This window comes from Vombatus ursinus, unplaced genomic scaffold (assembly GCF_900497805.2).
Source record: "Vombatus ursinus unplaced genomic scaffold, bare-nosed wombat genome assembly UNPS02010394.1, whole genome shotgun sequence".
Lineage (NCBI taxonomy): Eukaryota > Metazoa > Chordata > Mammalia > Diprotodontia > Vombatidae > Vombatus > Vombatus ursinus.
The window spans coordinates 6,895,294-6,920,071 of NW_020950172.1; the positions used below are offsets into that span (position 1 = coordinate 6,895,294).

At 59.6% G+C, this 24,778-nt stretch overlaps 1 protein-coding gene across 1 annotated transcript in view; it reads right to left on the reverse strand.

Annotated features, from left to right (window-relative positions):
- SBF1 (SET binding factor 1) overlaps positions 1 to 24,778 on the reverse strand; it is a 33,851-nt gene that overhangs the window by 2,212 nt on the left and 6,861 nt on the right. Inside the window, exons 10-37 of the mRNA XM_027854369.1 lie at positions 24,312 to 24,425; positions 24,066 to 24,143; positions 23,803 to 23,916; positions 23,595 to 23,723; positions 23,416 to 23,514; positions 23,124 to 23,331; positions 22,927 to 23,039; positions 22,700 to 22,849; positions 22,538 to 22,606; positions 22,188 to 22,352; positions 21,622 to 21,914; positions 21,367 to 21,539; positions 21,212 to 21,285; positions 20,922 to 21,117; positions 20,656 to 20,783; positions 17,919 to 18,097; positions 17,592 to 17,731; positions 17,190 to 17,397; positions 10,429 to 10,625; positions 9,915 to 10,055; positions 8,663 to 8,740; positions 8,120 to 8,307; positions 7,842 to 8,018; positions 6,894 to 6,995; positions 6,247 to 6,432; positions 6,028 to 6,154; positions 5,754 to 5,881; positions 5,433 to 5,663 (exon numbers count right to left, since the gene is read on the reverse strand). Coding sequence (XP_027710170.1) covers positions 5,433 to 5,663; positions 5,754 to 5,881; positions 6,028 to 6,154; positions 6,247 to 6,432; positions 6,894 to 6,995; positions 7,842 to 8,018; positions 8,120 to 8,307; positions 8,663 to 8,740; positions 9,915 to 10,055; positions 10,429 to 10,625; positions 17,190 to 17,397; positions 17,592 to 17,731; positions 17,919 to 18,097; positions 20,656 to 20,783; positions 20,922 to 21,117; positions 21,212 to 21,285; positions 21,367 to 21,539; positions 21,622 to 21,914; positions 22,188 to 22,352; positions 22,538 to 22,606; positions 22,700 to 22,849; positions 22,927 to 23,039; positions 23,124 to 23,331; positions 23,416 to 23,514; positions 23,595 to 23,723; positions 23,803 to 23,916; positions 24,066 to 24,143; positions 24,312 to 24,425 — 4,185 coding nt within the window. The remainder of the gene's footprint in view (positions 1 to 5,432; positions 5,664 to 5,753; positions 5,882 to 6,027; positions 6,155 to 6,246; positions 6,433 to 6,893; positions 6,996 to 7,841; positions 8,019 to 8,119; positions 8,308 to 8,662; positions 8,741 to 9,914; positions 10,056 to 10,428; positions 10,626 to 17,189; positions 17,398 to 17,591; positions 17,732 to 17,918; positions 18,098 to 20,655; positions 20,784 to 20,921; positions 21,118 to 21,211; positions 21,286 to 21,366; positions 21,540 to 21,621; positions 21,915 to 22,187; positions 22,353 to 22,537; positions 22,607 to 22,699; positions 22,850 to 22,926; positions 23,040 to 23,123; positions 23,332 to 23,415; positions 23,515 to 23,594; positions 23,724 to 23,802; positions 23,917 to 24,065; positions 24,144 to 24,311; positions 24,426 to 24,778) is intronic.

Genomic DNA, 24,778 nt, shown 5'->3' on the forward strand with positions numbered 1-24,778 from the left:
GGGGCGTATGTGAGGGGCACAGGGGGGACCAACGGTTTATAAAAGGACAAAAGCCCCTTCTGGGCTGGCCACACACAAGGCCACAGGCAGCGGCCCTGGTAGCGATCCCTGCGGGTTCCAGGGAGCCCAGGTCAGGCTAAGCGCTGCCTCCTGACTGCACCAAACAGCATGGTGCTTCCCAGCTGGACCTGCAGTTCTCAGATGAAGAAATCAAAGCTTTCTACAGTCATATGAAGAAATGCTCTAAGTCACTGCCGATGAGAGAACGCACATTAGAACAACTCTGAGCTACCACCTGACTGACACCTGTCAGACCTGCCAACGTGCCAGAAGAGGAGACTGCTGGACGTCGAAGGGGATGGGGAAAAGCAGGGACACTAACACATCGTTGGTGCAGTTGTGAGCTGATCCAACCATTGTGGAGAACAATCTGGCCTCGGATCCAGCAACAGCACTACTGGGTCTGTATCCCGACGAGATCAAAGCACGGGGAAAAGGACCTGTCTGCACACGAACATTTACAGCAGCTCTTTCTGGAGCAGCTGAGAATGGGGGCAGTGGACACGCAGTGCCTAGTGCCGGCAGCCCCGGGCCACTTCACACGGCCTCGCTCTTCTCGGCACTGCCGGGATCCCAGACACTGGGGAAGGAGCCAGGGTGAAGGCGGCAATCTACCCCACGGAGGGGATGGATTCCGGGTGCACACTGATGCACGCCTTCTCACTTTGGGTTTCTTGCCCTTTTTTTGTTTTTTTGCAACATGGCTCATGTGGAAATGTTTTGTATGACTCCACGTGTACAATGGTTACCATACTGCTTGCCTCCTCGAGGGGTGGGGGAGGGGCTGGAAGTTAAGAATGAGTATTAAAAAGAGAACATATATTAAAAAGTTTTAGTCAGGTACTTAGATGCAGAGGAAATTTCACAAGGGATGGATAAATGCGGAATCGTGTTTGCGTTCAAGAAACCCACTTTGCCAGGCCAGGATGTGGAAAGAAGAGCCCGACGGCCCTCGGTCTGGGAGCATCAACAGACCACGAGGTCGGGGTGCGAACCCAGGGTCATAAGGCACCAGGGAAAGTGAGGCTGTGGGTGCGGCTGGTACAGAAATCTGTCCTGCCCTACAGGAAAAGTGAAGGGGGAGGGGATGAGAGAAGGGGCAGAGACAGAAGGGAGGGCAGACTGGGGGAAAGCATGCCGACTTAGGGTGGGGAAGGGGATGAGAGGGGAGAAACTTTCGAACGAAATCTTGTGGACGTGAATGTTGAAAACTACAAGTATGCTGATACGCTGAGTTCGGGAAGCAGGTTTATAACTCATCAATCAGCCAGGACGCTCAGGGCCTACTGGTTAAGCAAGCTGCTCACGAAGACACGTGAAGCATCCCACCCAGGAGAAAGGCTGTCCAAAGACGTGCGGTCTTGACCCACAGCCCTCCTCCCCCCCAGGAAGCTCCGCCACATTCCCTGACCATGGATCTGCAACCGAGACTGGCCTAACGGGAATAAAAGCGAGGCTTAAAAGAGAGAGAAGCGCAGCTGGAGGGCGCTGTCCTCGGCCGCCAGGCTCTCCCTGGAGATCAGGGCAATGCGTTGGGGTCCGGACACTACAGAACATGGGGACGAGGAGGGTCCCCAAGGCCACGCCAAAGGCCCTGGACTGTGAAGAACAGAGCACGAAGGGCTGAGGCCCAGGCTCCATCCCCTCATCCCCGGGGAGCTGACTCGCTCAGCAGCTTGAATGAAACGGTCTCAGAGGGCCCTTCCCACCAGGAGCGCTGTCACCGTGGACAGGACCGTGGAGGCAAGTGTTACCAAGGGAGACTGGCAAGAGATGCCAGGCAGAGGGGGGCAATGGGGAGTTAGTGAAGAGTTGTGAGCAGAGGAGAGACATGGAGAGGTCCATACGTGGAGGAAGGGGGTGAAATCACCACCGGCGTTTCTTCGATGAAAATCTAACCTCACTGCCTCTGGGGCCCAGAGAGACCAAGGGCCCTGCCCGGGTCACAGAGCAGACCAGAGACGCAGCCTTCGGTTCCTCCCCCTGAAGGGGGGGAGGGCTCTAGGGAATGAGGACGGCCGGTGCCAGGAGAAGGGGGACGGATGCCAGGCAGAGCTCCAGTGAGCAGACTGCCTCAGTGGTACAGGACATTCCTTACTTACAGATGGAGTGGGGGCCAAGGCAATCGGTGGCTGTCTGGAAAACGGAACACACGGCCCCTCTGAACTCACGCACAGGGTACAGCTTTCCTAGCCCGGGGGAGTGCCCACCTTTGGTCTTTGGGCAAAGCCAGGGGGGCAGAGCCCAGGAGGGAGCGGAGCCATGGGCTGTGGAGGCAGGAGGACCAGCCGCGGCTGGCGGAGAGCCGGAGGAAGCACGAGCGTCCCCTCCCTAAGGAGTCGAGTGGGGAGCAGACAGCACGGAGGGTGCTACCACCTCGGTGACCCTAAATCTCAGCAGACAGGAGCAGTCCACACCTCGAGCCCTTCAGACGACCCGCTCCAGTCTCAGAACTCCCCCTGGGGTCTCATAAAACTGGGCGTCTCTGTCCAGCTCCTCCCCTCCCCCACTGGCCAGAAAGGCACCGCCGGCTGGATCGGGAGGCTGCCCACTTGGTGACCACAGCAACCCAGCACAGGAGGCCCAGATGGGCTGAAGGCCTGGGTCCTCACAGCTGCCATCTGGATTAATCTTGAGTCTCAGGACTTTCTCCCCTTTGCCCCCACACACAGCCTCACCCCTTCCCTCACCTAAAAAGCCCAGGCCCGCAGTGGATAGAGCACCAGCCCTGGAGGCTGGAGGATCTGAATTCAAATCTGGCCTCAGACACTTGACACTTATTACCTATGTGACCCTGGGCAAGTCACTTAACCCCAACTGCCTAAAGCCCAGGCCTTCACTCAGGCTTTGCTCTTCTCCCCTCCCCCCCAGGCGTCTCTCCTCAGCCTCCTCCTCGGCCTGTCACTTCTACCTCTATTCCCGCCCCTTTCCTGGAGCATGGCCCTTCCCTTCCCTTCCCCCTGACTATCCCTAACGCTACCTGCTGATCTCTTCCCTCACACACGGCCCAACCACGCGCTCGGCTCTCCCGCAGGCTCACAGACTCTCCATGCCCAGCCATGGCCACCTGGGGAGGCGACATGGTCCTATGGGTACCTGAGCGAGGCTCGCGGCCCTGCCTCGGCCCGTCTCCCCCGTGTACCATGCACACAACCACACGTGCACGCTCACGCTGACACACATGCTACCACACACAGACATGCGCGCACACACACTTTACCACACACCCTACTACACATGTGCACACACTCACATTGACACATCCTAACACACACATACCCTACTACACACACGCACACAAACACACGTGCACACTCACACCCTACCACACACACACAACAGCCTACCACACACAAGCACACATGTGTGCACACTCACACGGACACACATCCTATCACACGGACACACATCCTAACACACACACACACACACACCCTCCCCTCCAGAAGCAGCCCACTCCAATGCAAACAGCTCATCATTAGGGAGGTTTCTCCTTACCCAGCCCAGTGACCTTGGGCCCACTCCCCCCCACCCCAGGCCCGTGCCCACCCTCGCTGCCTCCTCTGGACACGAGAGCCCACTGGGGGCCGACTGAGGACGGAAGGCCAAAGGGACTCTCATCCCGCTAGTCCTGGGTGCTCACGGCCACCCGGACGCAGAGCGTGGGGCCAGTAACGCTTCCTGCTCTTCTTTCCAAACAACTCCTGCCTAGCCACCCTCATGCCGTCATGACTCGTGTGGCTGGATGACCATGCCCTCCGTGCCTTTAGCCAACTCACTGGGCCCTACGGAGCCCGCAGACCAGCACTGGCCATACAGCCTATGTGGGGATCCAGGAGAGGTGTGTGCCCTGACCGCCCAGGAAGTGAGGCTGGAAAGCCACGGGACACAACGGTCCTCCCGCCTATCTTTAAGCAGTCCCCTCAATGTCCAAGGCTCCGTGTGGAGCCCGCATCCAGCAGCCAGGCCCCGAGCTCCAGACACCCCCTTCTCCAGCACTAGCAGTGTGCTCTCCAGACCCCAGGGATTATGGGATGAGGCGAGAAGTCACCAAGATCTGGGTCTAATCCTGACTCGGGCACTCATTGAAACTCTCTGAGCCTCAGTTTCCTCATCTGTAAAATGAGGAGGATAATGGCAGCCCCTCCACTCCACAGGGTTGTTGTGAGGACCAGGAGAGCTAAGCTATGGAAATCCCTCAGCCTTCGCTCTATCCACGTTGTTGGGTGCCGGGTGCGGTTGCTGCCATCATCAGTTACGGCTATTACGGCTCATCCGGACTGGGGGCTCGACTGCACGTGGGCAGCATCGGGGGCTCTCTCGCCTGCCCCCGGCAAACCCTCCCCTCTGCCCCATGATGGCACACAAACTCACCCAGCCGGGCTGCCGCGGGCCAGGCTGCTGTGGGCCGGGCCGCCGCCCTCAGCCCCCATCTTCTGTACCCACCCTTTAAGCTCGAGCTGGTCCGTGAGCCCCGGGCAGCCTCAGCACTCTTTAGGAGAATTTCATTCTCGACAGTCCCACCCTCTGGGGCTCACCCTGGCAGAGGGGGATCTTAGCGAGCCCTTCTCTGACCCCCCAAATAAAAGGGACACGCCCGTCTACCCTCCTCAGGCCCGGATGCCCGGGCTGCTGACCCTCCTCTCCGACCGAAGCTTCCCCTTTGACGGCCTCAGTGAGGCCTGCCGTCCCGAACACGGCGCCCCTTCTCCCAGCCTCCTCATTCCCCGTCCTTGGCTCCTGGACGTGGCTCTCTCTGGGCTCCCCCACTGGCCCCCCCAAGTTCCTCAGGGCCCTGCCGTGGGCCAGCATCCAGCTCACCCCCGCGGCCTCCGCCTGGGGCCTCATCTGTCCCCACACTTCTCCCAGATGCCTTGGGGCCGACAGCTCCCGACCGCGTGGACTTCCCTGGACCCCATCAGCCACCAAGGCCCGCCCCCCCCTTCCCCGTCCTCACTCGCGGCCCCTTTCTCTTCCTACAGCAGCCAGCACTGAGGCTCAGGACACGGCCATTGCTCTGCTGGGACCACAATGGATCCTTCGCGGGGTTCCTCTCCTCCCCTCTCTCCTTTCCACACCCACCAACTCCATCCTTCACTCCCTTCACCCGTGGATTCATGATCCTAATGGCTAAGTCCTTTCTCCTGGACCCCACGCTCCTCTACGATGGGGCGCCATCCCTCCTCTTCCAGCACCCCCGGCCCCCCAGTCTCCCCTTCACCGGCGGTCCCTGCAGGATCCCCACCCACCCGTTAGAGCACAGGCCCAGGGCACACCCCTGACCACTGGCTGCCCACAGGCAGTCTGAGCGGCACGGACAGGAGGGCTGTGGGGAGGGGTGTGGGGGCCGCTGCCCAGCGCCCAGCGCTCACCTCTAGCAGGCGTGAGATGGCGTCAGGCTGGGCCCGCAGGCGGCTGTCGTAGCACGGCCAGATGACCCGCCGCCGACTCTGGGGGGCACCGCCATCAGGCCGCTCCTCCTCCAGGGCCTCGGGGGGCCCCTGGGCCAGCTCCCAGTCATACGGGGGGCCCTCAGCCAGCGTCTCCCGCGTATAGAAATCCCACACCTTCAGGTTGGACACGTTGCTGTAGGGACGCAGCACCTGAGGAGGAGGGGCGGGGGAGGAGGGAGGCTGTCGTCCCAGTCTGTGGGTCCCTGGCCTCCCCAACTCCTCACGCCCTCGAGCCCTCACCTCCGTGTCTTCAGGGGCATACATGTAGTTATAGAACACGGGCGTCTTCTTGCTCAGCCTCTCTACATACTCCCACACGGATTTGCACGCCTGGCTCTTCCGCTCACCCTTCTCCTCATACAGCAGGCCTAGAGAAAGTGGGGGGGGGCCCCGCCCCCCCCCCCCCTGGCCCCCCCCCGGCTCTGCCCCCCCCGCAGCTCCCCCCCGGCCCTGCCCCCCCCACAGTTCCCCCCTACCCCGGCCCTGCCCCCCCTCCCCCACGCAGCCCCCGCACCCAGCTCGATGCGCTCATAGTCTGAGTCCAAGAGGAAGGTGCGGAAGCGGTGGGACACGTGGTGATAGCTGAGGAACTTGAGGTAGTACTGGCTGAACTCAAACTCCATGGGGAACTGTGAGTGCACCTGAGGAGCGGGGCAGAGGCGAGGTCACAGGCGGGGTCGCCCCCCCATGCCCCCCGCCCCCACGGCGCGCTGGGTGGGCGCGGGCCCCCTACCTGGTGCACGCAGTCCAAGAACTGCAGGAAGATGGGGGCGAAGCCGCTGCTCTGCGCCGCCAGCGTGTGGGCCCCCCGGTGTGTGAAGCGATGGCCAAAGGAGAGCCACTCCTTCTCCACCAGCAGCCGGAAGCCCTCCAGGGTGCGGTAGTAGGGGTCTGAGAGCAGCTGCACTAAGGACACCACCTCCCCCCACCCCACGGCGGCAGGTCAGGGCTCACACCGGGGTGCGCTCGCACTGCCCCAGGGGCCCCTTGCGGACTCCCGCCCCTCAGGCTGCTTTCCTTTGGCAGGGGCTAGGTGCGGGGCCTCTCCCAGCCCGCGGCTCCCTGCCTCCCGGGGCCCGGCTGCCCCTGCACTGGTGCCTCTCCACTGGGCCTGGTGGAGGTGTTGCCCTATTTTCCCAAGTCTTTGCAGGGCCCGCCCCGGACACAGCCCCCCTCCCCTAGGAAGCTCCCCTGCCCCTTTCCTGGGCACACATCATTTCTGCCTCAGTTTACCAGGGCCTCAGCCCAGGGCAGGCGCCGGCTCGGTCCAAGCTTGTTGCACTTAATCATTTCTTTGCACCAGCCACGTGGTGCGTTCCCCCAAGCCCCCAGAAAAAGCACACGTGCACACGCGTGCACACACACATACACCCCCTTTACCTGTGTGGTAATGTCCCACCCATCTTCCAGGCTCACAAGGACAGAGGACCCCGAGTCCAGCAGCTCGACCACCAGCACGGACACCTGCAGCAGCTTGTGAATCTGGGGAAGGCAGGCAGAGACGCGGCCTGACGGCGCTGCCCCAGGCAGCCGTCCCAGCACGCGCAGGGTGGCACGGGGCTCCCAGACTCTGCTCCAGCCCCCGGCCAGCGCCAGGCGTGAGCCTCGGCCACCCCCTCAAGGTGAAGCGCGGACGCCGGCCGTGGCTCTCAGGGGAGCGGTCTCCTCACAATCACCGCTGTCCTCGGGTGGCATGGCGGGCATGGGCAGGGTAGGAGTGCACCAGACTCGATGCCCCTGTGCCCTCCCACTCCAAGATGCCGGGCTTCCCGCCTTTCTGTCTCCCCCTTGGAAAGCTGATCTAATCTGCGTCCCCTTCAGCTAGAACCCGCTCCCCGGAGAGACAGCCCTGGGTTCCCCACGACTTCCTGGACGGGCCCATTTCACTCGTGGGGATGGCCCCGACAGGAGCTCCGGGGACTACCCCTATGCCCACCCCCGGCCACCCCAGAATCACAGGGTGCCAGAGCTGATTCAGCCACGGGGGGAGGGGGGGCAGCTTATCCCAGCTCCTTCATTTCACATGTGGGGGTGAGAGGAAGCATTTCAGGCCCCTCTGAGGCCTCTGAGCCCAAGCCCAGCATTCAGGGAACCCTCCACGACCAATGTCTCCTGCCCGAACCCTGGCCCTCCCCACCTATCCAGAATGCCCCTGTCCTTCAAGGCTCAGGGGTTCTCCTTGGGCGGCCCCCCAGGGCTCCCCTCCCTTCCTTCCCCCCACAGCACAACGTCCAAGCCAGAAGCTCACTTCAGGTGCAAGTTAGCATGTCAACAGTGTGGGAGAGATGGGGCGGGGGTGGGCAAAGAGGCCCCTCCCGCAGGGCAGACCTGGCTCAGCCACTCGGACTCCTCCAGTGAACGCAGGTAGGTCGGGCTCTGCTCCCCTGCGGGGCAGCCGGGGACACATGCCTTCAGAAGCTTCTTGAAGCTCGCTTTGACCTGCCTCACTTCAAACACCTCGATGGGCACCAGTTCCCACTGTTGGAGGGGGTCTGGCCTCACGCCCTGTGATGGGCAAAAGGGGACGTGAAGGGACGACCGGGTGATGGGGGAGGGCCGGGCACTGTGGCCTCCGTCAGCCCCACCCGCCCTGACCCCCGGATCACCTTGAGCTGGGCCTTGTCACCAATGATGTAGAGGGCCGCACGCTGGGGACGCAGGAAGCCTGGTTCTGAGGGTGCCCCGTTGGGTTGGGGGGGTCCCAGCAGGTCCTTGCCCGCTAACCTGGAGCCCACATCCACACCCAGGCTGGATCCGCTGCTGCGGCCGCCGGCCCGAATGCTGCCCCACTTTCCTGTGGGGAGAGAGCTGGGGGTGAGTGGGCCGAGGGGCTGGGGGGGGTCTGCTACTTACCTTCGAAACGGGGACAACCAAGAGCAGAGCCTGGAGAAGGGCCATTCCAACTAAAGCTACGTGGTGAGTGCTCGGGTGGGGACCCACAAGGCTCAGTTAGTGCCAGGGCTGGAAGGGCGGAAGGCACCTCCAAATCAGTGCCCAGGGTGTCGAGAGTGTGCCGAGGGCAGAGCGGCAAGCGTCCGCTGGCTGGCGCGTGTGAGAGAGCGCGGGCCGGGCCGGAGAAAGGGAGCGAGTTAATGGCCTGGGGCAGTGAGGGGGACACAGGCGGAGTTAGTGCCCAGGGCTTACGGTACCTCGGGGAGCGGTCCGTCTGGTGACTGATGCTGTCGTGGGATTGGACAGAGTGGTGACCCTGGCTCTGGGACTGGGTGCTGGGGGGGGGGTACAGCACAAAGAGAAGCCTCAGGCCCCAGCCCCGGGACAAAGCCCTGGGCGGCCCTGCTCTCCTCCCCAGACCACACAGCGCGTCCGGGGGCCCCCTCTCACTTCTGGGCCAAACCCCGAGGAGCCCCACACTCTGCTGAGCACCTCCGCAAGGCCACGCTCCTCCCAGACACTACGAGGGCAGGGCGTGCTCCCCCCTGAGCTCTCTCAGACTAAAGCTCAAACTCTGTTGAATTCAGGTCAGGTCTGACAGGCAGCAGGTGGGGGCTGGGGGACCGGACAAGGGTTCTGAGGCCCCTGGGGGTGGTGGGGCTGGGAAGGAGGGCTGTCTCCACTCCAAACTCAACCGGCCATACAAAGGAGGACCCCGGGAGAGACTTAGCTGAGGAGGACTCAGAAGGGGAAGGGGGAGAAGCAGCCGGATGGCCTGGCCCCCGAACAAGCGTCCCCCGGATCCTCCCGCCACCCCTGCCCATCGTGGCCTGGTGCGGCTGCGCCCACAACGCCTCGCTGCCTGCCCGCCCCCACGCTTCGGCTCCAAAGCCTCCCACGGAGTCCCTCAGCCCCACTCCAGGGCCTCCACAGCCCAGAACCACTGCTGACATCATCCCCTGCCATGTGGTCTGACAACCTGCGGTCACTCGCGGGCCCAAGGCCCTCTGACCTTGATGCCTCCGTGGCCAGTCCTGGCTGACGACCTCGAATGGCCCCTTCTCCAGGAGGCCTCCTGTGCCCCCCCCCCCCCAGCTCCCTCCTCTCCTCTCAGGGACAGGGCCACTTCTGTTCTAACACATCCCCCACCCCAGGGGTCACACCAAACAAAACATGACCTAGCCCCAGGGGAGCTAACCACTGGGCTAAGAAAAAACCAAACCCAGATATTGTCACAAACACTTATTAGCACCGTGCTGGGGACGCAAGACAAGGGAAACAGTCACTGCCCTCAGCGATCGTGCCCCTAAGCACTCCAGTCTCAGTCGTGGCTGGTTTGGGGGAGCCGAGCAGCATGCCAGACGGTCAGCCTGAGTGCCCGCGGCGGGCACTGGGTCCTCCCCGACCTGTGCCTGGCACCCGTCCCAGTCCACCTGGGACCAAGCGCCCACTGTGTGCCTGGTGCTGGGGGTGGCAGCGGGGACGGCCCGAGGCTCCCTGGGCACTCACCGTGACTCGCCATGTGCATAGACGAGAAGCCGCTGAGGGTGTTGCGCCCGGAAGCAGCGTCAGCATGGCGGGGCATGGAGCTCACCACTGCCTGGAGGTACTTCTCCTGTTCCAGGCTGCTGGAGTCAGCCTGGGACTGACCTGGGAGGAGAGGAGCAGGCAAGCAGGCAGGTGAGGCTGGGGAATGGACGCACACACACACGCATGTGCAGACAGGCCCAGCCCTGAGGTCCCCGCCATGGGGAACACTCTCAGACATCGCCTCCCTTGGCAGGCGGGACCCCTGAGTCCCAGAGCCGTCCCTTGGCATGGGGTCTGCTCAGGCTCCCCCTTCTGATGCAGGACGGGGGGCTGGTTAGCTCCTGTCCCCAGAAAGGTGAGAGCAGACTGCAAGCCCAGTGAAGGAGCCATGGGGATGGGGACGGGGATGGGGATGGAAGGGTGATGCCTGGAGGGGAAGGCCGAGAACAGTCCCCCCACCTCCTGCTGGGGCCTGGGCCGGACAGACTGTCACCTGGGGAGGGTGCGTTCTGAGCCTTGAAGAGGCCCACCACTCCTTTGCCGTGGAGCCCCCCGGACCGCAGCAGGACCGCCTTCGAACGGCTGCTCCGCCAGCACACGACGGGGAAGCGGTTCTGACGGTAACAGCGAGAGATGCGCTGCAGGGTGTTGTCCTGGACGCTCTGGGGTACGATCAGCAGCCCCGGGTAGCTGGAGGCCAAGAAGAGGCGGCGGCTCAGAGACAAGGTGCCCTGCGGCTCCCCGAGGCCGCCTGTGCTCAGGGACCCCTCTGGAGAGGCGCAGGATTGCCCTCTGGGATGGCTTGTCGTCAGCACGTTTTCCTTTCTGTCAGTGAAAATCTGCATCTCTCTCACATCTCCCCATTTCTCCTCGTTCTGATCTCTGGGGCCGGACCCTCCTGCAGCCCCTTCCAGCCTTGCTAATGCTGTCGCCTTCTCCTCCCACCACCCTGGGCACCCTTCTCTGGGCGTGCACCAGCTTCTCCGTGTCCTTGCCTACATGGTGGCCAAGCCCAGACCCAGACAGCAGGCCCAGTGTGGGGTCTGGCCAGAAAGCAAAAGGGCGCTCGCTGCCCGTGTCCAAGCCACGAGGCAGCCAGGAGTACACTGGCTTCTGTGGACTCCTTGTGGCCTGGTGGTCAGCCAAAACCTCCAGATCTTTTTCCCATGAAGAGCTGCCACGGCATTCTGGTCCCGAGCTTGTCACACGGCCTGACAGTGATGGCTGGGGCCCCAGGCCCACCTTGTTTTCCCAGGCCATTGGCCTTATTTCGGATCCTCTCCCCTCTCTTCCCAGCCTGAATGTGACCCAGCAGGTCGGACACCCCAGCGGCGCATTCTCTTCTCGCCTTGAGTCCGTGGCTCCCTGACCTGGCCCCCTGTGCCGACCCTGCTGAATCCCACCCTCCACCTCCTTTGTAATTCCTGCCTGTGGCAGTCGTACTGACGAGACCCTCTACACCTTTCTACCAACCCCAAAAAGGCATGGGAAGGAAGGAGGGAGGGAGGAGGAAAGTCTTTATTAGGAAGCCAAGATGGCGGAGTAAGCAGTAACTCACAGTAACTCTCGCATATTCACCTCCAAACAACCATAAAATAGCACCCCACAACAAATCCTGGAACAGCAGAACCAGCAAAAAGATGGGGCAAACCAATCTTTTAGCCCAAGAAACTTGAAAGATGTGCAAGAAAGGTCTGTCTAACTCAGGTGAAAGGGGAACACATTCCAGGGCAGGAAATGACCCAGCAAGCCAGCAGCAAGCCCCGCCTCAACAAACCGGCAGGAGATCCTGAGCCCCAGTGCAGTGGAGCAGGCAGACACCAACATCAGGACCCCTGACACGCCTCCGGGGCACATTCCAGCTCCGAGAACTGCCATGTGCTTCAACGTAGCCCCACAGAAACACAGAAACACCCCACTGGTGTCAGCACATGCCAGACACCAGCACTAGGACCCTGGCTCAGCAGCAGGTAGGCTGCCAGACCCCTACGCACCCCGGCAGCCCCAGCCATTCCCCAGCCCACCCCCTCAGCGCAGCATTAAACGTGAGGATCCCCTATGGGCCTCAGGGCAACATCACTGGGCACCAGGTAAACAGCCTGGGCCCATAGCCCCAGCACGAGAAACCTTCTACCCCAGGAGCAGAGCTCAAATTTACAAAAAGGGAAAAAGGCCAAAAAACATGAGCAGAAAAACAACAACAAAAAGAATGTGACCACAGAAAGCTGTTATGGTCAGTAACAGGGAACACCAAGACACAAACTCAGAAGAGGACAACAATGTCAAAACACCTACGGGCAAAGCCCCAAACAAAAACGAGAAGTGGCCTCAGGACCTGAAAGAACTCATGGAAGAGCTCAAGAAGTAGCTTTAAAATCAAACAAGAGACGGAGAAGAAGAACTGGGGAAAGAAATGAGAGCGATGCAAGAGAATGATGAAAAAAGAGTCAACAGCTTGGAAAAAGAAAACATCTGCTTACAAAGTAGAATTGGCCAAATGGAAAAGAAAGTACAAAAGCTACCTGAGGAAAACAACTCCTTAAAAGCTAGACTTGGGCGAGTGGAAGCTAATGACTCTAGGAGACATCAAGAATCAATCAAATTCAAAAGAATGGAAAAATAGAAAATGTAAAATACCTCACCGGAAAAACAACTGACCTAGAAAACAGATCCAGGAGAGCCAATGTCAGAATCACTGGAGTACCTGAAAGCCATAATCAGAAGGAGGACCCGGACAGCATCTGTCAAGATATTATCAAGGAAAACTGCCCTGATGTCCTGGAACTAGAGGACAAAAAGAATCCATCGATCACCTCAGGGAAAAGATCGCAAAATAAAAACTCCAAGGAACATTAAAGCCAAATTACAGAACAAATTATAGGTCGAGGAAAAAATACTCCAAGTGGCCAGAAAGAAACAATTCAAATACCAGGGAGCCATAATCAGGATTACACGGGACTTAGCAGCCGCAACATTAAAGGATCAGAGGTCATGGAATGTGATATTCCAGAAGGTAAAGAAGCCAGGACTGCAACCGACAATCACCTACCCAGTGAAATTAAGCATAATGCTTGAAGGGGAAAAAATGGTCATTCAATGAAATAGAAAGATTTCAAGCTTTCCTAAAGAGAAGACCAGAACTGAGCAAAAAAATTTGACTTTCAATATCAAGGCCCAAGAGAAGCCTAAAAAAAGGAAAAAGGACATATGAGGGACTCAATGAAGCTGGACTGTTTACGTTCCTACGTGGGAAGATGATGCTTCTGATTCTCAAAGATTGTACTGCTGATAGTACAGGTAGAAGAAATCTACAGACAAGGTGAACTGGAGGGAATGACATAAAAATAATTACGGAATGAGAAGGAGGAGTACGATGGGTGCGAAAGGGAGAGACAGAAGGGGATAAATTATCTCACATGAAGAAGTGTGAAAAACCAATCACAGGGGAGGGAAGATGGGACGGGGCGACGGGTGTCACTCGAACCTCACTCTCATCAGTACTGGCTCAAAGAGGGAATAATACACACAATCAGCTGAATACAGAAATCTCTCTTACCCAACAGGAAGGTAGGAGGGAAAGAGATAAGTAAAGGCGGGGGCAGGGGAGGACCGACACAAGAGAAGGCAGACGCGGGGAGGCGGCAGACAGCAGCAAAGCACTGTCAAGGAGGGAAAGGGTGAAAGGAGAGAACAAGCAAGAGGAAGACAGGACGGAGGGAGACACACAGTCAGTGATCGAACAGGGCGAACCCTCCCATAAAACAGACGCAGACAGCAGAGTGGGTCAAAAACCAGAATCGTGTAACACGTTGTTTACAAGAAACACGTCTGAGGCAGAGAGGCACATCCGGAGTAAAGGTGAGGGGCTGGAGCAGAATTTACTGCGCTTTGGCTGACGTAAAAAAAGCAGGGGTAGCGATCCCGACGTCAGACAAAGCAAAAGCAAAAAGAGACCCGATGAAAAGAGATAAGGAAGGAAACTTCATCTTACTGAAAGGCACCAAAGATAACGACATCATATCAATACTAAACACACATGTACCAAGTGGTGGAGCATCCAAATCCTTGAAGGAGAAGTTAAGCAAGTTATAGGTTTATGACCAAGCAAGAGAGAGAGAGAGAATTAAAAAAATGTAAATCAGATAATCTGGATTTTATTAAATTAAAAAGCTTTTGCACAAACAAAACCAATGCAACCACGATTAGAAGGGAAGCAGAAAGCTGGGAAACAATGTTTACAGTCAGTGTCTCTGATAAAGGCCTCATTTTTCAAATATATAGAGAACTGAGTCAAATTTATAAGAATACAAGCCATTCCCCAATTGATAAATGGTCAAAGGAGATGAACAGGCAGTTTTCAGATGAAGAAATCAAAGCTATTTATAGGCACATGAGGAAATGCTATAAATCACTTTTGATTAGAGCAGGGGTGGGGAACCTGTGGCCTCAAGGCCACATGTGGCCCTCTGAGTCCTCAAGTGCGGCTCTTTGAATCCAAACTTCACGTAACAAATCCCCTTAATAAAAGGATTTGTTCAGGGGTCGGTAGGTGGCACAGTGGATAGAGCTCCAGTCTTGGAGTCAAGAGGACTTGAGTTTAAATCCGGCCTCAGACACTTCACACTTACTAGCTGTATGACCCTGGGCAAGTCACTTAACCCTGACTGTCTCACCAAAAAGCAAAATAAATAAATAAATAAATAAATAAATAAAGAGGATTTGTTCTGTAAAACTTGGACTCAAGTCAAAAGACCACACACAAGGACCTAGAAGGCCACATGTGACCTTGAGGCCGAAGGTTCCCCACCCCGGATTAGAAAAATGCAAATTAAAACAATTCTGAGGTTACCACCACACACCTATCAGACTGGTCAATATGGCAAAAAAAAAAAAAAAAAAAAAGAATGATAAATGTTGGAGAAGATGTGGGAAAATTAGAACACTAATGCATTGCTGGTAGAGTCGTGAACTGATCCAACCATTCTGGAGAGCAATTTGGAACTATGCCTAAATGGCAACCAAACTGTGCATACCCTTTGATCCAGCAATACACCTACTAGATATATATCCCAAAGGGATCATAAAAAAGGAAAAAAGACTCACGTGTACAAAAATATTCATAGCAGCTCTTTTTGTGGTGGCAAAGAACTGGAAAACGAGGGCATGCCCATCAACTGGGTAATGGCTGAACAAGCTGTGGTATAAAATTGTAATGGAACACTATTGTGCTATAAGAAATGACGAACAGGCTGACTTCAGAAAAACCTGGAAAGACTTGTATGGACTGAGTGAAGTGAGCAGAACCAGGAGAACGTTGTACACAGTAACAGCCACAATGTGTGACGATCACCTGTGAATTACTCAGCAACACTACAATCTAAGACAAGTACAAAGGACTCAGGAAGGAAAATGCCATCGACAGCCAGATAAAGAACTGATGGGCTCTGAATGCAGATCCAAGCACCCTTTTTTCACTTTATTCTCTTTCGTGGGGTTTTTTCCTTTTTGATCTGCTTCTTCTTTCACAACTGTGACTAATATGGAAACAGATTTTACATGATAGCACATGTATAATCTGTGTCAAACTGCCTACCATTTTAAGAAGAGGGGACAGGAGGGAAGGAGAAAAATTTGGAAGGCAAAACCTTGTGAAGATAAATGCTAAAAATTATCTTGACATGTAATTGGGTAAAAAAATAAAATACTATTGGCAATTTTTAAAAAAAGAATCTTTGTGGGGCAGCTAGGTGGCGCAGTGGATAGAGCACCGGCCCTGAAGTCAGGAGTACCTGAGTTCAAATCCGGCCTCAGAAGAAACACTTGACACTTACCAGCTGTATGACCCTAGGCAAGTCACTTAACCCCAATTGCCAATAAATAAATAAATAAATAAATGAGAATGAATCTTTGTGCTAACCACTATAATCTCTGGGGGATCTTAACTCTGAGAGGTAGGTGCAATTATGATGTCCATTTTACAGTTTAAGAAACTGAGGCAGACAGAGGTGAAAGATCATGCAGCCAGAAAGTGTCTGAAGCCCTCTCTATCCACTGTGGTACCACAAGCCCCGAGAGACTACAAACAAACTCCAAAGCCCCACCTGAGAGTGAGCTGTGGCCACCATCGCTGGACAGGACACAGGCCCACACAAACTGGGGCTGATGCCCAACACCCCTAACCTCCAAACTATGGGACATGGAAAGCTTTGCCAAGGCAGAGAGCAGCTGGGTAGGGGATAAGGCAGCAGCACCCACCCCGCCGCCCCTCAGCCACTGTCCTACAGCTGTGTCTCTGCCAGGAGACAAACCAATCTCCCAACACTGATTTGGCTACACAAAGTGGGCACTGCATCCATGCATCTGCCAGATGCCCAACAGGACAGCGACCAGTTCTTGGACTCTTTCTGCATGGTCTCCATGGGACACGAGAGAGAGAGCAGAACCTAGCCCGTGGCAATCTCCAGCTCACGTTCAGGGCCCGGTGAGATGCAGGGCTCATAAGCCAGGCCGGGCCCCCCGGGCCTCCTCTCTTCCCGACTCTCTGGGACATGCCAGCCCCAGCAGCTGCTGTCTCCCTCTCCCTGCCCCCATTCCCTCATCAGCACCTCAAGAACTGGCTCCAGTGCCCCCACTCTGAGCCCAATCTTCGCCGGCATCGCCTCCACACTGCTAGGCCTCTCCCTTCTGGGCCACGGACCTTAGAGCTCTCTGTGATTCGCCTCGTGGCCAGCTCCCTCTCAGACCGACCACTCGCCCCTCAGGTTTGTCTCCTCTTCCTCCCGCTGCCCTGAGGCTCTGTGCCGGCCTGCTTCCCCCTCCTGCGGAGACCCCGTCCCGTGAATTCTGGACCCATCTTTAGGCCGAGGCCTCTTTGCGGTCTCTCTCCACCCCTAATCTTTGCCCCGAGCGCCAGGCTCCCTGGACCTGCTCCTCCCACCAGTCTCCTCTCCACCAATGGATCTCTTCCCAGTCTTTCATCCCTGCCTCTGCCATGGCCTGGCCACATCCTGACCACTCTGCCTTTGTGAACTCTTCCAAATCTGTCTCCTTCGTAGCCCAGCCCATGACCCGCCTGATTCACACTCTGACAGCCTTTCCCCTGGACCACCCTGACACTCCCTAGAGGAGGCAAGGTGGTTCCACCTGGAGCTGGTTCTGCGGCCTCCTCCTTGTGTAACTCCGGCACCAGGCCTGTGTTTCTTCATCCGTCTGAGGAAGAAGGCGGCCCAGATGGCCCCCGGCAGGTGAGCTCACCTGCGGCAGATGGCATACATCCGGTTGACGGGCGTGACCCGGAAGGGCTCAGACTTGGCACGGCTCAGGCTGCTGCTCAGGGTGCCCAGGCCCAGGCGCTGGTAGTCTCGGCAGCAGGCCCGTTCCACGAGGCTGTTCATGGTCAGCCTATCGGAGGGCTTCAGCGCTGAGGCGGGTGTCAGCGTGCTGGGCTCCAGCTCCTCGGACACTGTGGGCCGAGAGCAGAGTCAGGGACCTTGGGGAGGCCACCGAGGAGGGAACGGAGGCGACGTGGCCACCAGCCGCGATGGGAGAGCCAGGCCTCAGACCCAGCTGGGCCCTGTGCTTCCGGCCCCGGAGGAGGGGGCCCTTCCCCACTTCCCCTCAGCCCAAGGGCCCCAAGGCTCCCCACTCCTCCCACACCTGAGATCTCATCCTCCTGGTCCTCAGGGGGCACAGGCTGACCCCGCTGCTCCCAGCTGGGCGGATTGTACTTTTTCCGAGTAACATACTGGCGACTAATTGTCCTTTTGGCATTCTTCACTAGGTTCCGTGACAGGGTCCTAGGTGGAAGAGGAGGGGCAGGTAGGCGTCAGGTGTCAGGAGGTGTGGGGAAGACAGACACACACACACAAATGCGCACACGCATACGTACACACACGCACACACACACGTGGACCAGGGTGCCAGGAGCCAAAGATGGGGGTGAGGGGCAGGGTCTGTCGTGAAAGGCAAGGCCCCAGGGGCTACCTCAGGGAGGGGCTCTTCTCCTTGGCCGTGCGGGGCTGCCGGCCGGTCGTATGAATGGAGCCGGCAGTGAAGGCAAACGTCCCCTTGACGTCTGGCGGGTAGCGTAGTTTGTGCAGGTGTTTCCGGAAGACTTCGGCGCTCTCAGAGCCCACCTCCTCGTCAAACGCCATCTTCAGTAGCTGCAGTGTGAGGACACTCTCAGGAGTCAGAGGTCAGGGGCATGGTCCAAGCGCAGGCCGAGCCCAGAGTTCCCGGGCACAACCAGGGCAAACCCCAGCCAGTACGGACACCCCAGCGCCTTTCTCGAACCCCCGCCCAAAAACGTCTTTCCCTGTGGCTAGACACGCTGACTAGAAGGAAGGCTGTGCAGGACCTCTTTTGCTGAGGCAACCAAATTAAACCAAAAGCAGCGATGGGGAACTGGGGAAGCAGAACCAGCAACACCCTGACGGCCAGCCGAGGCAGTGCGGACGTGGCAGGCGCCGGGGGCACGGGGGCACAACCTGCAGCCGCTGCATGGCCGCCTGCTCCTAGGAGCTGCAGGTTTGGGGTGTGCCGCTTTCCTTTCCTTTCACGTGGACATCCAGATGATGCAGCCATCCAAGAAGACGACTGTTCCTCACGCATCCTCGGCCCCACCTAGCATCTGACGCCCCCTGCCTCCACTTGCCCTCCTGTCATCTGGCACCTGACTGAAGCTGCCTCTCTAGGGCGGCCAGATGCAGAGGCATCCCAGCACACTCTGGCCTCTCGCCCCTCCACCAGCGGCTCCTCCTCCTCCTCACACACAGGCTCTGACCCGGGCGGGTTCCTGTTCTCCTCCCATCCACTGTATGCGCTGACTCACCAATCTCCATGTGCCGTCACCCTCACATTACTTACTGCTTCCCTTCTGCCCCACGCGCCGCAGATATCTCACACTCAACATGCTCAAAACAGAAGTAATGACTCCGTCCCCCGACTCTCCCCTGGCCTGGAGGGCCCCACCTTTCCTATCCCCTGCAAACAGAACCTTGGCATCCTTCTCACCTCCCTGATCGCCGTCATCTCACAGATCTGATCCAGCACCACAGACCCTCCCACATCCAACCCCTTCTCTTCGTGACCCCCTCGGCCGCCATCTCGCTCAGGGCTTCGCCTCTTCTCCCCTGCACTGACTGCCGCAATGGCCTCCCGCTGCAGTCCATCCTTCGCTGAACTGCCCAACCAACATCAGTCTGTGTTATTTCCTCACTCAAGAAACCACAGTGGCTCCCTATGGCTACAAATATAAACTCCTGTTTGTGTTTAAAGGCCAGCTCCGTGTACAATGAAGCTTTGTCACAGGTCCCTCCCCTTCCCATACTTTTTGGGGAGTGGGTCACACTGTCCACTTCTCGTCTTGGGGCCCTCGTGCTCCTTCCTCTTCTCCTTCCTCCCAGCATCCCCTTCTACACCAAGCCCTTCCTGATCTCCCCAGCACCTCGTACCTATTTCACAGTGCCTCCATGTACATGGTGTCTCTCCCATTAGATTTTAGGCTCTTTTTTTGGGGGGGGGGAGACTTTTTTACTTTGGTCTTTGCATCACCAGTACATACCACACTGTGTGTTGGTCAGTGACTGACACCCAAAATGCAGCTAGGGATAAATGTTGAAGCTGCTCTAGAAAACAGCTCAGTCACAAAGGGTATGACAGGTTGGGACAGGTCAAAACAAAGAAGGTAGAATTTAGCGGGACCAATACGCACCTGGGTCTAAACAAGCAATCGTAAAAGACGACGCTATGGCCTTCACTCAAGAGCGTCTCCTCCATTCGTCTAGCCAATAAGCATTTAAGCACCCCCTGTGCTAAGTGCTGGGGGCCTTTTCATGCCCAACAGAAACACCAACCCCAGGATGGGGTCAGGCATCCATCTGCCCGCTCACTCCGGAGCTGGACTCTTGCCCGACTTGGGGCCTCCCTCTTTGACAAGTGGGGAATTTCCACAGAAGAATGGCTGAAGGAACAGGGAGAATTTTATAGGAAAACACCGGAGGCCCAAAGTCGGTCTGGTGGAAGAAGGGACAAACGTGGGAGCTGTACCTCCAAAGGCCAGAGGGAGGCCCCGGGGGAAGAGAGCACGGGCCAACGTCAGCTCCATTTTGGAAGAATGTCCTAACCGGTAGGCCTGTCACTGAGGCAGTGAGTTAGACGTCCTAGGGGCCACTTATCAGGGATGCCTAGGGGGACCCCTACCACGGGGTGACAACGGACTAGGCTTCTGAAGAAGGGAAGAGATGCTTTCAAAAGTGCCAGAAACAGACAAGGAGGAGAGCTGTGGAAGGAGACCAGCAAAGGTGCCCGCTGACCAAGTCAGATCATGCGGCAAAGGGCACGCGGAGAGGTGAGGAATTCGCATGCAGAGGTGGCAGGGGATGTCTGCATAAGCATAAAGCAGGGGGTGGAGAGGGGAGGAGGAGGAGAGGTCAGGGGGAGGGCAGGGGAAGGGGGAGAGTGAGAGGCAGGAGAGGAGAGGAGGAGGGCAAGAGGGAGGACGGGGAGGCAGGGTTCAGCAGCCGAACTGGCCACAGGTGGCGGGTAGGGGGGCAAAGTCCCACAGAACAGGTCCCCGGGCTCTGCGCTGCTGTCCCCACTTCTCTCTTTTGGGGAAGGGGAGCTCTGGCTCACTGCAGACCTCAGTTTTAGCCCCCAGTCCCTCAGAGTGGGCACGGACAAGGCAGCCTCCACTGGCCCCCGAGAAGCCTGAGGCTCGGACCTGGAATGTACACGAGCGAAGCTGCAGCCCGTCCTGCAGGAACTGGTCCACGTGCGCCTGGACGCTGATTCGCTTCTCCTTGGTGAGGGAGGCCACTGGGAAGGACCGGACGACAACCTGTTCCCCCACTGGGGGGACACAGAGAGTCACGAGGGGTCACGGAGGAGGGTCGGGGGGAGGAGCGGGAGGGGGTGTCCATCGGCAGCATGGCCAGGCCCGGAGGGCGTGCGGGGGAGGGACGCCAGGGGCCCCGAACAGGTCCTCACCCAGGGGATCCGTGGGCATCCCGGTGAAGATGACCCGGTAGGTGGTGAGAAAGACGGCCCCCTCGGCGGGCAGGAGGGCCGGCCCCCCGACGCTGCCCCCGGAGCCCTCCTCCCGGCCGTCGGGCAGAAGGTAGACCCGGAGGCCGTCCAGTACGCACTCCTCTCCCGGGAGCAGGCTGGGCCGCAGCAGCTTGGGCTGGGGGATGGAGAGGCGGGCGAGGGCTCAGGGGAGGGCCGGCCCCCAGACCCTGACCTCCCTCCCCGTGCCCCGGCCCGTGCCCGCGCCTCACCTTCTGGATAGGAGGCAGCCTCTTGCTCTCACGGTGCACGGCCTCCAAGGTCTCGATGTGCATCTGGACGATGTCTGGAGGAGGGAGGGTCCCCTTAGCTCCCCACAGCGCGGGGACCCCCTCTCACCCGCCCACCCACGCCAGCCACGCCCTACCTGGCACCATGACGTGCAGCCCCTTCAGGTGCTCACTGGTGACGCCGCTCTCGGTGCACACCTTGTCCACAAAGCGGTTGATGAAGCGCACCACGGCCCCGGCCACATCCGACGTCTCGGCGTCCTCGAAGCCGCTCTCTGTGTCGTAACTCTCGGCCACGCTGCCCGCCATGCTGTGCCAGGAGGAGGGGGTGGGCATGGCGGTCCCCTGACCCCCCCCGCCCCCCCCGGCCCCGCCCACGCCCACAGGCCCACCTGTTGGTGACCACGCTGTTGCTCATGCTCTCCAGGTCACCCAGGCCAGCCCGCTCGCGCAGCAGACGGCTCTTGCTGCTGTCCAGGGGCAGCAGGAGGTAGCTCATGCGGTTGGCGTAGTGGATGGCCTGGCTGAACACGGTGCTCTCCTCCTTCTGCACCAGCTCCTGCTGCTTGTCCCGGCCCAGCGTGGGCCACAAGCGCCGCTGCTCCGAGGCCACGTCCAGAGCTGACCTCTCCTCCTCCTCGTCCTCCTCCCCTGGGGCGCCGACCTCGGTGGGGCCCACCTCCCCCTGCCCCAGGGAGCGGGAGGGAGCCCTCAGCAGGCGCTCCGAGGAGAGTGGTCTCTGCCCCCACCCCCACCCTGGGGCTCCCAGGGGCTGGCAGGGCCACGTCTCCCCCCCCACAGACACACACTCGGGGCTCCCGGGGGCTGGCAGGGCCACGTCTCCCCCCCCACAGACACACACTCGGGGCTCCCGGGGGCCGACAGGACCACATCTCCCCCCCCACAGACACACACTTGGGGCTCCCCAAGGGCAGGGCCCTGCCTTCCCTGGCCCCACCTTAGCTGAAGGGCCATCCTCCTCCTCCGTGGGCTCCAAGTAGAGGGCACGGATGTGCGTCTGCACGTCCCCATAGAACATGGCCTCCCAGAACTGGGGGGTGCTCCACACCATGTGTTCCTGGACGCAGCTATACGCAAACTGTGTCACCCCAGGGCTCAGTTTCTAGAGAGACCAGCCAAGGGTCACCACCAAGAAGCCTTCCAGATGGGAGCAGCAGGGAAGCTCAGCACGAGGGCTCGGAGGCCTCGGTGCGAGTCTGTCCTGAGCAACAGCTGGGGAGGGGTCAGGGCACAGGGCCCCAGGCCCGCACGCAGGGGAGGGAGGGACTCCGGGGGGCCGTAACTCACCCTACAGAAGGCGGTGACCAGGGGCAGCAGGGCTGCGGCGATGCCGTGCTCGTCCATGGCCGTGCAATCCTGGGGAGCACAGGGCCGCGGGGTCACTCCTGGCACAAGGCGACCGCCCCGCCCCGCCTTGCCTTGCCCCCGCCCGCAGGCCGTGGCCCTCACCTGCAGGCAGCAGTTCATCATGCGCACCACAAAGTCAAACTGCTGGTGGTCCAGGACGGCGCGGTTCTGCTGGACGTGCAGATGGAGCTCCCGCGTGAGGCAGCGGCGGGCGGCCCGGCCCTTCAGAGCCCGCAGCACGGCGGGAAGCAGCTGGAGGCACAGGGCAGTGAGGCCATAGTGCCTGCCTCCCCCCAGGGCCCCCCACCTCCTGGCCAGCCCCCCCTCACCTTCTTGGCCTCCAGCATTTTCCCCTCAAAGACGTAAGAGATGCAGTTTCGGACGACCTCGAGCCGCCGGGCGCTGTTGGCGTGGACGGCACCATTGCGCTCAACGATGGCAGCTGGGGAGTGAGTGGGATCAGTGGCATCCGCCTGCCCAGCCTAGCCCACCACCCCCCCGCCCCAAACCCCGGCAGGGGGCTCACCCATGGGGGGTCCCGAGGGCACAGTGGCCTTCTTCTCGGCCCGCACGGCGGGGGGCGCGCCCTGCAGCTTGGCGGTGGCCTGGTCGATAATCCACTGCACGGTGCTCTCATCCAGGCGCGGGAAGGGGCGTGGCGGCACCCGCCGCAGGTGGCTGCCCTCCCCAGGCCTCTGTACTTTGTGCATCGTCACGGCGGGGTACGGGTTCTCCTGGCAGGGCACAGGGGCGAGGGTCACCTGAGGGTCGGCAGGCCGGCCCCCACCCCCCCCACCCCTGGCTCCACAGCCCCCTACATTCTTGTACAGCTGCTCCGCGAGCTCCTTCACGTGGCGCAGGACGCGGTGTGGCTGGTTCTCGTCGGCCCGCATCCGCTTCACCTCGTTGGCCACCAGCTAAGAAGAGGGAGGAGAGCAGGGAAGAAGGGGGGCCCCAGCAGAGGGACAGCCCCCCGCCACCCCGGAGCGGCCCATACCTCATCGAACAGGTCCGTGGTCCGATAGGGGACGCCCCGTTCCGACACGAAGCCCGCGAAGGCCATGCCCTCCAGCACCTTCAGCAAGAAGTCATCCTCCACCAGGCCCCGCTGGCCCAGGAACGCGGCCTGAGGAACAGGGACGGAGGCTCAGGGCCCTGGCTCTCGGCCTCGGGGGTCCCTAGCCGGTGGGGGCCGCGGGGCTCACCTTGTGGAAGCGGATCACGGGCTCAGGATGAATGCGCACTATGTGCAGGCACCAGCGATAGCCTTGGAGCAGCTGAGCAAAGAGACGCAGGAACACAGCCCGGAGCTCCTTGTCCTAGGGAAGCGGGGCCTGAGCTCCTGGTGGGAGTGCCCACGGGGGGCCTGGCGGGGCCTCCCTTCCTCTTTCTGTCCCTGACAGGGCAGGAACCCCTGGGGGGCCCGACCTCAGCACCCAGTCACCCCTGCTCCCCACCCCCAAAATACCTGCATCTTCAAGGAAGAGGTGGAGGTGGCCGGGGGAGGAAAGGCCAGGTCAGCGCGCTCCAGCTCAGGGTCCAGGACCTGCAGAGACAGGCAGACTGGAGCAGGGGCAGGAGGCACGGGGGTGCTCACCGGCTGAGGGGCAATACCCGAGTACCTCCACGGGCCCAGGGCTCGCCTCCCAAAGCGTGCCTGGGACCTCCCCCCATCCCCCTGGCTCTAGCGCTTGGGGCCCCCAGCCTCACTCACCATGCAGAGGGCACTGTGAGTCTGGCTGTGCAGGGGCTCAGGGAGCGGGGGGATGTGCACACATTCTGGGACAGTGACCGTCCCCCCATCCAAATCAGCGATGATCACGTCGAGCTGTGAGCAGGTAGGAGCAGTGCTGGGCTCAGGGACACGGCACCCGGCAAGGTGAGCCCCGTGGTGGGGAACCACGCGGGAGGGGATAGGAACAAAGGCTAGGGGAGGACCCCAAGAGAACGACGACAGGTGACACGTGTAGAGTGATTACTATGTGCCAGAGACAGCTAAGGGAGGGTAGCGCTATTATGATTCCCATCTTGAGGCAGACAGAGGTAAAGTGACTCGGCCAGGGTCACACAGACAGTGAGTGCCCAAGGCCAAATGTGGGGCTCCATCCACCGCTAGGTTAGGAGAAGGATGAGAGGTGGGAGGTCAGAAGGCCAGGAATGGGGCGGGGGCAGGGCAGGCTG